Raw genomic sequence first — 12,667 nt, forward strand, 5'->3', positions numbered from 1 at the left:
CAATGCTCACTGTCTTGCATGCGTAATCATGCAAACAGCAATTAACTTTGGAGCAGGATATCTCGGGGCACATACATGCTAGACGAATTCTTCCAAGTGGAACTGCGTAGAAACGCGACTGCCTCCAACTTTTCAATACAAACATGACCGCATTCTGCACTCATGAAGTTCATTATTCAATCTTAGTTAATTGGGTGGCTGACAGCGATAATTATTGTCTCACTTTGTGTCCCCCTGGATACATAACTTATCTGCAAATGTGGTTTTCACGTGCCTCCCAGTGTTGAATTTTAAGAAAACCATAAAGCTTAATTTTGAACACCCGGTATATACACATGCCGGAAAGATGCCGAGCGCGTGGCGATAATGCTGGGAAAGGCGCACAATATAGATAACGATTGTGTGGAGAAATTACGACTCAAATAAGCCTTTTGTCGTCTTGGAGTGTAGTCAAGTACCGGTAGGGTTTGATCGCGATCGAGCCCGTTCGGTCCGCATCGAAATTCTTGACCGTGACCGGCTCCGCCTGGAACCTTTCGCAAAAAAGAAGCTAAGGCATTTGAAGATTGAGTGCAGGTCTAAGCCAGTTTTTTTCACTGCTTATAGGTTGCTCGTATTGATAGCTTGCACACGGCATCATATGAGCTTTAACTCATAGTAGCTTTAACTGACTTCAAGGCATCTCATAACGATCCCACTGGAGTACTTTTGCCCTTTGTGCGTGAATAACGAAAGAACCCGCATTAGGTTTGCTGATAACGTTTATTTGATATCACAAACTTGGCATCCCACCATGTTAGTGCCCAACATGGCGGTTTCATTGAGGTCACTGCAAGCCATCTATCATTTTTTAATACACCTTTATTAGTTTGTGATCGCTTTGCGTTCTACTGGCGTCCGCATAAACAAGTCATATAGGTCGACAAACTCGGCAATTCAAATAAAATATTTCGTCTTCGAGCGCGAGCCGCAAAACACGTGCTGAACAACAAGGCACGGGCGTTCAAAAGCAGAGCACCCGGTTGGGCTTGTGTCCAATGTGCCGGAGTGCTGGCTCGCATATTTCGGCGATGAACAGAGGCGGTCCACAGCAGAGCACCATCGTCCCAGAGTCCGGCGGTGGGAGGTGCTCTGTCAGGATCTCCAGGTTCAAGGGACCTGGCACGTAGTCCACCATGTGTTCGCTCGTGGGTGGCCTGCTCAGCACATGGCGTATGCTGCGTACAGAGGTCGAATGAACTTCGATGAAGAAAATGCACTCGGCAGCAGAATAATCATTTAACCATACATGAAGCCTAGTAGAGCATAAGGTGCATTATTTGTTTTGCAAGCGAAACTTGTTACTAGCTACGTTATTTGGTGGCGGCGGCGGCGTACGTAGGCGAAAAACCCAGCGCCGGTGAGTGTACAGAAAGGCGGCCTTCGAATGTGCGCCGGTCACGTGTGAATTCGCATGCGCCATTAACGATAGCTGATTGCTCTCTGGATCGTGGGCTTGTTGGCGGTCAGCCGTTTCTCATATGGCAATCTCATCTTTCATCGAGGTCACTTGTCATTTCACGTTGCCACATTTCCTTGTTGCCTGGATATGAACCCATGACCGTCGTTGTTGCCTGTAGCAACTGAAGAGTTGCGCTCCTAAGCACGTGAATGAAGGTCCAATTCCCGGCAAGGAGGAAGGAAACGGTTAGGAGGCAGCAATGCGCAGCGCCAAAGAAAGAAAGAAAGAAAGAAAGAAAGAAAGAAAGAAAGCAAGAAAGAAAGAAAGAAAGGAAGAAAGAAAGAAAGAAAGGTATTCCGTAGCATGCGGACGCCAAACTTCGCTTGCCCCCATTTTCCCGATAAAGCAAGGGCAGAAATAAAGTGTGGGATTGGGCTAGTTGGCATCCCATTATTTGTCTTGTGGACTGAGGTGCGTTGGTCAGACAGGCAGGTGCCTTAATGTAAGACTACGGGAACATTGCCTGAAAGTAAGAAATGTGGGAAGGGACGGTTTTTTAGCCTCTCATTGTTCTGAATGTGGATGCCAGCCATTGTTTGAAAAAGCAAGAGTTCTCGCGTCACAGCCTAACGAAGGTACTAGAATCATAATTGAGGCTGCAACAATGGCTCAAGGAAGTTGCATCAGCAGACCGTCCATATTCTTATCAGAAAAAGAATTGGCGCATTTAAAGTCTTCGGCACGTGGTGTTCAAGGGTGATCTCTTGTTTTTTTTTTTTTTGGGGGGGGGGGGTGGTTTCTTCTTGCCTTTTTAGTTTCTTTGGTCTTTGCGTTCTTGGATAAGCATGTGATCTTATCTTTGTCTGCAGCCTATATATTTGTGCGTCCTTGTAATAAAAATCAGTTGGAAGTCTGCGCTGGTTCTCGTCTTTTCTATGTCTACCGTGTCTAAATTTTTGCGCTGAGCAGTTTAATAAAGCAAGGGCTCCTGATTTTTCCCCTATGTCTCCTCAACATATATCATCATGTACCGCAATTAACATACCCTGATTACGTCGCTCTGCTTGGTGAGTTAACCCGCGATCTTGACATGTTGCTGTACCAAAGTGGCGTACTTAAACTACCGCAAAGGTCGTCAGGCGCTTTCGTGCGTACCGACCTGAAGGCACCGTGGTCCTTGGTGTACTCGTCCAGTTCCTGGCGTGCGATGATATCTTGCTCGCTGGAATTGACGTCGATCATCATGACCGACGTCTGGTCTGCTTTGTCAGCGACAAGGTGTCTCAGCAGTTGCAGCATCGGGGTGACGCCACTTCCTGCCGCCACCAGTCCCAGTCGAGTGACGAGTGGCAGCCGGTGTCCGTCGGCAGTGGCGAATTGGCCGCGCCCTTCGTACACGAAGCGACCCCTGGGTCCCTGAATCTGTGGCAGCGGAGAAGCACGTTAAAGGAGTGTGGACAGCAATTTCAATGCGTTAGCATTAGATATGCCGCAGTGGAAAAGAAGGGTAGTAGGTCCATCGGGCCCTGTTTTAAAGGGGTACAGACACCAATTTTCAAAGTCGAGTTTATTACATCATACATGTCTACCGTATAGAGAGACGGTTCTGAGCAAGAATAAAGCTCACTAAATGCTTATAACTTATTGCATTTTGATATTAAAGCCCATTTTTGCATGGCGCACCTACTGACATCGACACTAGCGTGACGCCTGGCTACATTGCAAATTCTGGTGACTTCACGCGCCAGTATGGCTAGTAGTGATGACGTCACGTACTAAAAGATTCAAAATGTCCGCTTGTGTCACCAACGCGGAAATGTCTTGAGCGAGTGCGTGACGAGAAGCTCACACCGTGTCGTGACGTCAGGGCACAGTAGGAACTGATGCTAGTTTTAAGAACGTATTGTAATTATTTTTCACAGTTAACTCACGCTTACCAGTAAATGTTCTTGGCTATGGAGGGCTTGGCCTTTCAAAAGGGCTTGTTGCCGAGCTAGTTGGTTCATTACTTGAGGAAAAACTGGTATGGCGCAAGGAAGACGGGGACGAAGCGAAGACACGAACTGACAGACACGGGCGACTTCACGCGCCAGTATAGCTAGTAGTGCCCGTGTCTGTCAGTTCGTGTCTTTGCTTCGTCCCCGTCTTCTTTGCGCCATACCAGTTTTTCCTCAAGGATTGGCCTTTCATTTGACGCTAGAAAGGGACAACCAAAAATTTTCGTGTCAGTTCCACTTTGACTACATACTGCGAAGCTTCCTTTCACAGCATATCGGAGTTGTTCTTTCTCAGGGCGCCGCCTCTTTTTCTCCAGTTTCTTTTGCTTGGTAACATTTTGTTTAGGTCGCATATTGGCGAAGAATTTATTGTGCCTTTGTATTCGCAACTAGTCTTATAGCCGTTCAAAGAAGCACGCTGGAGTTCCGCTATATCACTTTGGGGTGATGTGCGGTGGTGACCGAATGGTTGGAGCATCCGCCTGCTGTGCTCGAAACCGAGGCGTCAGAGGTTCACAAGGGGAGACATTCGGCGTTGTTGGTAAGGCATGAAGCGGTAAGATGTTCTATTCATTCGTCAGATATGCGACATAGATTATAATGTCAGTCAGAAGTAGAGGCATGCAGAAGTTATGTGTAACTGTAGACCGGAAGTAGGTTAAATTACAGCAAAACTTCTTTTGGGCCTAGTTGGTTCATAAGCCTAGAAGTACAATTACAGCGCAACCGCAAAGACGCACCACAAAGAAAGAAACGACACACACAAACGCTGTGTGTGTCGGCAGGAGCCACAATGAGCAGGCGCGGCTGGCTTTAGAAGCCTTTCATATTGTCACGTGGTCGTGATGTCGACGAAGGCAGCAGTCAGCACGTCAGAGATGAAACTGTTTATCTGGCCGAACTTGTGGCCGGGAAACTGAAAGCAATACACTGATAGCGGCGAACAGAGCGTCGACCATCGATCAACTGGCAAGCGGTGAAGCGCGTCGGCATTTATACAGGTGCCGTCGAATATTCCAGCGTTTTCGCTGGTTGTCGCGCAAGTTCTAGAATAAGCTCGTGTGTTCGCGTCTTGCGCGCAATCTTAACAAAACGATATACAATAATCGCGAAGCATCTCGAACAATGAGGAGCGGTTTGCGCTGAACGTTGCTGACAGTCTTTGTGGGCGAAAAATGAATACAGCAAAAGGGATAATAAGAAACGCACGTGGCAATATCAGAAAAACTGTTCATCTTTGCATAAGCGACACGTCTCTGTCCCTGCACTCATCTGAATTTTGATTTAATTTCTTCGCGTATGTAATACACCGATTCCTTGTGCCACTCTGTTTCCCTTTTGTTTTTATGTCGATTGCGTGGCGCATGTGCGGTAAGGCTGCCTTGGAGGTATATATGCATTGACAATCGCCGAAACAAAGTGAGTTGATAGTAAAAAACAAAACAAAAAAACAGCGCTTGTGTGCGTCGTTTCTTTGTTTGTGGTGCGTCTTTGTGTTTGCGCTGTAATTGTACTTCTAGGCCAAATTAGACCGGAAGTCAGTCAACTGTAACCAAGCTGGTCAATCAGAAAGGGTTATGAGCGAAAGTTAGTAACGGCTGTGAATATAAGACAAAGTTGAATCGGAAATAAAAGTTGACTAGAAATGGAATCGGGAGTTAAACTAAAAGCACTGTCGTGTACTCGATAGTCTCCCGAACGACTGGAAGTGTCATTGCGGTAGTCAGGTGTGACCTGCATTTCTCATGACGCAAGTGAAAGGGGACATCACGATGAAGATGGAACTTCGAAAGGAAGTCTTCATAATAGAATGAATACGAAACTATTGGTGTGCTGCATATGCAATTATAACATTTTTTTTGTTGTTGGCATGCTTACGGTTGTAGGATGTCTTAAGCGTAATCTTGTCTTCCTAAATGAAAACTGACCACTGAGTACTTCTGGCCAACGTAACATGAGCTGCCGTTCTTTGTAATTGGTTTAATCGATTTCTTAGTCTCGGTCCCCAAAGTACACAACTGTCTGGCGTTCAAACTCAGTTATAAGCAAGCAGTACGTGTCCACTGCTCTGTATTTTAACCGTTACTAGCTTCGTACCAACGTTAGACTCAAAGACAACCATGGTAATTAAGCAGGTATGGGTACCTCAATCTTGTCTCCCGCCCGGAGGGTGTCCAGGTATTGGCTCATGAGGCCCCCGTTGGGGTACTTTCTGGACACGCCCGCCGGGTAAATCTTGACCATGATGTCGAAGCTGCCGCGATGGTCTACGCGGCTGACGGGCGTGTACGGCCTCATCACTGTGCGGCCGCCGATGCATGCGTTCAGCAGCACGTGCTCGCCCACGCGGAAGCCCAGTTTCTACGAGGAGGAAACAGGGCTTAGAGCCAGGGGGGCCCCAGGGGGGCCCGGCCCCCTCTCCATTTTTTTTAAGGAGGGGCCCGGCCCCCTCTTCGGCAGGTCAGCTGTAGGTCTGCAGCATCCATTTGATAAGCGGTGGAGCGTATTTTTTACCAGTATTAATTTGTGCGGTGAAGTTGAATTCCTCAATTTTCCGAATAATGGTTTAACCGCGATTATTCGGTTGACGTGGCGTCAGCAAAACACAAAAAAACAACACGTATTGTCGTAGAGCTGAATGCAGTTCCCCGAGACACTGCTCACACCACAGGTTACCACTCTGTTCGAATAAGCTCCTTGGCACAGCATACTGTTTCACGAGGCACCTGAGCGTGGAGCTGCCTCATCGTGAATCAGTGAAGGTTGACCTTGGTCTCAGTAGGTTACCAGTCAATTTTCATTCCTTTAGTTGTGCATTACGAGCCTGGCATAATGCCAAAGGCACATGCATTTTGCCTACTTTTTTATGCAAGTAGGTGTGAAAAAATATAGCGTTGTCGTGCCTGGGGTTCTCAATGCAGTGAGTCAACTAATGTATATTTTGCGTTGCAGCTAGAGCTATCTGCTTTCAGCTGATATATATTTAAGGTATGGGGCTAAGTGTCGGAAAAAAATTTTTGAAAAGAGATAAGCACTAGAGACTGTTAGCCTACATTAAAAAGCACACCTGTTTAGCACATGTGAGCATTATAAATTAAGTACCATTTTTTTGTTAATTTTTCATAATTGATAATTTCATTAGAGATGGGCCTTACGCGAACACTCCTAACTCTAATCCCTCTCAGTGAAAAACATAATTTTTGTAGGGGCATAAAAGAAGCTCTGTTCAGTGCAATGAACCAAAACAAATGAGATCAGATGAATATTAAATACATAGTGATTAAATAACCAAAAAATTATGCACTAGCACGAGGGGCACCTTCGTGTAACAGGCATCCATATTAAATCTTGTGGCACAATTTTGCTTATTAAAGTTCATTGCACACCTACTAGTGTGATAAGGAAGTGTGCTATGTTTCAGTGAAAAATAATTTTTAGCAAAAAAGTTATTAATGTTCGCGTACGGAAAAAAAAGCCAGTTTCACCACAAGGGCGAAGCAATGAGTGCGATAGCAACAAATTGTAGTGTTAGGCCAAGTCAGGATGGCAGCTAACTGTTTTGTATCCGATATCGCGTAACTACAAAATGCTCATGTAACAGAATACGGCCGCTCCAGGGAGAGATGCTCTCCGCATAGTCACTCCGCGTTGAAAGCGCAGCACGCAGAAGGGTATACGAGCCGCCCGCTGTGAAGGCTTTCGAGATAGCGCGCCTGCCAGCGATCGCGATCGCGCCCTTAGATTCAAAGTTCAAAGTGGCTGCTCGCACGACAACCCCCCCCCCCCTCCCGCCCACCACCTCGTGTCTTTTCATGGTCGTTAAAAACGTGCGGGGCGTTTTCTGTATGCTTCGATGGCAGGCCTTCCGAGCGGGGTGATGTTATCTCATGCACCCTCCGAGCGACGGAAATGGGCCGGCTCGTTTGATCTCTGCATCGGCGGCGTTCGTCGCCCCCGCTCGCGCGTTTTTATCCGCGGTAGAACATACAATGCGTGGGGGGATCTTATCAATTTGGATTTCATACCGGAAGGACATGACGGCGACGTCAACGGCGGCGGAAAAAAACCAGTCGAGACTGTCCATATAACTGCTATTGCAATAAAATACCAGAAATATAAGTTCTGAGAAAATCAACAAAAAAGTTTTGAAACAAGTGCAGCGCTTACACAAGGTGATCAGGAGCGCTAAAGTCCTCAATATTTGTAGGTATTTCCATCCTGGAACTTGCTTCAAAATATCAGATGTGCTTCTCTTGTCATTATTGAAATGACACACAGTGTCATACAAAGCAAATTTGATGATTGACAGGCACATACGTATCCTTGAGTTAAATAACCCATGTACGACGTTGCGCGTCCACCTGCATGGTGAGAAGTTTAACTATTATGATCAAAAATGATGTGTTGACGATGCTATTAGAGCATTATTACATTTTCGCACTTGATATATGATTGTTAAATGACCAACAAAAATATTACGTATCAAACTAAGCTTATGATGCACACAAAACTGGCACTTTCAGTTTTGGTTTCGTAGATGGCGGGTGGTTTAACATTTTTGCTTGTAACTTTTGAAAGAAACTGCGTAAACAGGATCTTTTTGCAGCAAAATGATGGGCGATGAATTGTACACCTAACATAACCAAAAACCAAAAAATGACCTTCTGAAAAAAAAGTTGGCTGATCCCTGTGTCATAGGAATCGTTATAACGCGAAAGTGAGGTCACGGGTTCGACTCCTATCAATGGAAGTTTTTCATAATAGTCTTTTCTTTGCCATCTGATGGCGTTTATTTTGCTAACGTATTTCCGTGACGGAAATACGTCATGAAAGTCTTGGTGGACCCCCGGCATAAAACACTTTCGTGTTAAATTTGGCTTTTGCCACTTGGCCTCATACCTTAATTCATTACATCGCCAGTTACTTTTAAAAAATAGTATACAAAATTCCAATTTTTTAGTGCTTGACTGCATCGACACATTGAATAATTGCCGGGAATACGCTAGCAATAATATATTTATTTGTATAACTTTCATAAGCGTTTGTTCAGTTCTAGAGACAGTTAGCTCCTTCACTACACTGTGATCGTCCCAGACAGAACATATGTGGAATGTGAGAACGGCGACTACACACATACACAGACACATAGTGACACAAACACAGACACTCACCCACACACACACACGCACGCACACGCACACATACCAGGTGTCCCAGTTAACTTGGGCCAAGGGTTAAAAATACAATATTAGAGGCAGGCGAGGGAAATCGGTTGCATATTGCTGACAGCCACCTTGCGCACTACAGAAAAATTTTTGTTTGTAATTAATTAATTCGCTAATTAGGATTATTTAACTAAGCTGCTAAATATTAACTTTAGGCATGAAATGGGATTTGTAAAGTTCGAGAGCGTCTTCACAAACCCCCATTGCATTATTTGCAATAAAGAAAGTCACGTGTACCATTTTCCAAGCTGCAAAGAAAGCCCTCGAAATACAAAAAAAAGAAACGTGACCAGCACACACACACACACACACACACACACACACACACACACACACACACACACACACACACACACACACACACACACACACACACACACACACACACACACACATATAGCTCGCCGCCCTAACCGGACGGGCCCCCCCTTCTATGAAGGGAGACTTTAAGCCCTGGGAGGAAACAATGGTCATTATTAATGGTCAACAAAGAAAAGTGCTTTGACGTTCTTTCACCTGTCATGTCGTTCCCTTTGTGTCGTCATAATATCCGTAAAACCAACTAGGCCCGCTATGAACACTTGTAAACAAAGGCGTCCGCAGGGTTCTTCATTAGGAAGGCAGGCGGGGGGGGGGGGGCAATGTTCCACCGTAGCACTCTCCCGTTCTTCCTGACCCGCTTCCACTGAAGCTCGTCTATGGCAACGCAGTGCAAAGACAAGATATTAGGGGGGCGGGGGTGCGCCGAGCGCGACTCGAGTGGAAACACGCCTCGGAATATTCCTGTGTATGTAGGCGCGCGCAGTGTTCCCCATGATGGGGGGGGGGGGGACATAGTTTGATCGAATTCCCCCCCCCCCTTTTTTTGGTCATGTCCAAATTACAACATGCTTCACTATGGGAAAAATTAAGATGAAGCAATGATGTGCTTCTCACAGTGGCCTACCTTTGACCCTTGGCGTTCCGGGAGTGATGAGAATTAAATAGTGCTTGGAATGCAACATCAGAGCCTTCGGCCGTTATTATCATCAAAAGCGGAGGTGGCCGTAGCCGTGCTCTTTAAACAATGATGGGATACGTCCGACTGAGTAAAAGCATGGGGCACATATTGCACGCCCACCATTGGTTATAGAAGGGGGGGGGGGCGCCCCCCGCTGCCCGTTCGTGCGCACGCCTATGCCTGTGTGCGGTTACTCCTGTGTGTGTAGGAAAACTGAGCAGTTTTTACATGGACGATGGTGGGAGGAGGGCATGATTTCTCGCGAATAGTGTGGCACCCACCTGCTGGGGGCTCTTTAGGGCAAACCGGAGCAGGCGTACGTCGTGGGTGACGGAGACGCGCTTCTGGAGTCGAACCGTGTACGAGGCACGCCCATCGGTCAGTAGGACTTCGCCCGCGAAGACGACGCGTATCTTGCGCACCAGTAGTACTGCTAGCACCACGGCTCCCACCGCTGCCGCCGCGGAGGCCAGGAAGACCAGGACGGGACGCCGAGTCAGACGCATGTCAACTCCTGTTGAGTGAAGGATCCTTCTTTTTCTCTTGTACTTGCACACTGTGGACCCGAACACGCCAGGGTGCGCTTTCTCTTCTTCCGCTTTTTCGGTTTCTAATAGATGACGATGATGATTGGAATGACGATGGTGGTGACGACGACAGAATGATAATTGCGATGTAGGGCTTCTAAATGGCTCTTCAGAGGACCCTGTCCCTAATTTTGGTAGTGAACTGGAAGTTTTATGGCGGCATCAAGTGAGTGACCCGAGTAATCTTTCAAATCAGTGCATTGACGAATGAGCTAGAAGAAATTAAAAGGGTCCCTTTTTCAACTAAGGTGCAAAGGGCCCCAGTATCGGAGCTTATTGTCTCACGAATCGATCGTCGTAAAATTTTTTGAATCCGCCAAGAATACGTGCAACTCCGCAGGGCGGAGCTGCAGGAGTTTGTTTTGCTTTGTCGCCTAGCGTAAACTGGCTCATAACCACGAGGGTGATGGACCACACTCTCAGTTATAAAGGGATTGTCGTACGCTTTAAGCACTTTCTCTTTCGTCCTGGCGAGCGTGACGGAAGTTACTCAGGAGGCGATGACAAAGGAGAAAGAAGCTACTTCACCGCGCCTGCTGACCTTGAGGGCGCGTCATGAAACGCGATCGCTCTCTCCGCCCGTGTGATTCCGGTGCGCGCGAGTGTTGCTACTGAGTATTTGTAGCATACTATAGAGCGCGGCGCCGACCGGTGGCGGCACCCAGAGGCAATAATTTTATCTTATCCAAACTCCGCTCTTGGTTTATGTGAGCTATCGGCCAATAGCAGCAAGCTGCTGTATGATGCCACGCATCAGCCTTCAGCAGCTCTGAAGAGAGTGAGCACATACCTGCGAATGAACAGAGGACGCTTTTCGCTCTCCGCTTGTAAACTCTCCCTGCTGCGCACCGCACGACTGCAAGAGTTGGCTGAGGTGTTTACAGAAGCGCATCATTTTCGCTGCATGCGTTCTTTCACCAAGCTCTATGGATGGTTCAGGACCACTGTAAACCGTCAGCTAACCACGTCGCCAGTAGGTGAGAGCCACTGCCAACATATAGACTCTTTCCTTCTTTTGTCGGCCAGCTCCGCATGCGGCGTTTTCTCCATGCGGAAGTCGGCTGGGTGCCGGCTTTCATGTTTGTCGTCACCTCGGCTGCTCCTCTGTTCTTTTATTCATTCATAGTGCTTGTTCCCCGTGCTGTTGTGGTTCACTTGGTGGGGGGGTTCACTGTCAACTGAAGCATTTATTGCGCAAAGTCATGCTTAAATAACGGCGCCGCGTACGACATGCACATGAGATTCCGGTTAGAAAGACAAGCTACAAAGTCAACAAGCAACACATGTTTCAGTTGACAGTCGGCGCTCGTCCCGTGTTGTTCTTCATTTTTGTCTCTCGCTTTCGTTTCGCGCGGTTCATTACTATGCAAATTTACCAATTAGCCCAGCTTACCACTCTTTGGAATATGTTTTTTACTTTGCCAAGCCCGACTTTATTGCCTTTGTGTAACAAGCACCCATTCAGGCCGAGTTCTGTCCCAGTCAGTTTCTCTGAAGAAAAAAACTTCCGTCAACGGGCATCGAACCGACGACCGCTTGGTCCGCAACAACAGATGCCGGGCACGCTATCCACTGCGCCACGGTCACTTTTTTTTCCTTTCATGGTATTTATCACACTGAGTATTACAGTGCAGAATAAGAGCACAAATAAAGCAAACAAAAGTACACTCACATAGCGACAATAAGCGCTGAAGCGTTACTTAAGGGCGCACTCGATGGCTAACACAACGTGCAGTAGAACAGTGAAAGTTCTTCACATCGTGTTGTACTGGAAAGGTGGTGAGGCCGAGCACCTCACCAAGAAGGGGTACCAGCCCGTTCTAAAGTCCAGGTCGTCATAAATGTCCTTTAGCTGAATAGTCATGCGAATGAAGTGCGCGCTTGAAGAAATGGTGGGTTACAGACTCTAGAGGCTTTACAAACGCACCTTTTATATCTACCACTCTTCCGGTCGGCGGCGTGGTGCTGCACTCTGGGAGCGGTAAAGTAATGTAATTCGTCATTACTGTGGCCTCCGCGATTAGCACCTGCAACGCGTTACACGTCCGTCCCATTCGGCGCGTTTTCAATAGAAGCTCAATTTTGTCAATGCCTTAACACACCGCGAGGTGGTGATCTTAGACCAAGCGTCGTAGGGAGCCTACATGACGGCCGGTCATGTAGGCTCTCTAAAGCGTCGTAAAAGCGTCGGCCTCGCTCATAGCATCACGCGAATCCAAACCAAAAATAGCTCTGCGACGCACGCCTGCCTCACCTGGCTGAATGCCTGGCTGTAACACCGCGTTCCCCGCTGACGCGCTCGCCCCGAGAAAAATCGCGGCCGGGCTACCGGGGCGGCACGACGCGCTTTGCATTTCCCTCTAGTCCGGCCGTGGTGTTCAATCACATTTTAACATGCCGCGGGATGGCGACCAAGT

The 12,667-nt window shown here is 47.3% G+C and overlaps 1 protein-coding gene across 1 annotated transcript; it reads right to left on the bottom strand.

Moving 5' to 3' along the window:
• Window positions 1–862: 862 nt before the first annotated feature.
• LOC119405708 (NADH-cytochrome b5 reductase 3-like) lies at window positions 863–10,169 on the bottom strand. The gene is made up of 4 exons (XM_049419482.1): window positions 9,945–10,169; window positions 5,584–5,799; window positions 2,601–2,863; window positions 863–1,217 (listed from the first exon to the last, which is right to left on the bottom strand). The coding sequence occupies exons 1-4, from the start codon at window positions 10,167–10,169 to the stop codon at window positions 1,004–1,006; spliced, it is 918 nt and encodes a 305-aa protein (XP_049275439.1). The 3' UTR covers window positions 863–1,003.
• Window positions 10,170–12,667: the final 2,498 nt, after the last annotated feature.

The sequence above is a fragment of the Rhipicephalus sanguineus genome, chromosome 9, assembly GCF_013339695.2.
Source record: "Rhipicephalus sanguineus isolate Rsan-2018 chromosome 9, BIME_Rsan_1.4, whole genome shotgun sequence".
In the NCBI taxonomy this organism is placed as follows: domain Eukaryota; kingdom Metazoa; phylum Arthropoda; class Arachnida; order Ixodida; family Ixodidae; genus Rhipicephalus; species Rhipicephalus sanguineus.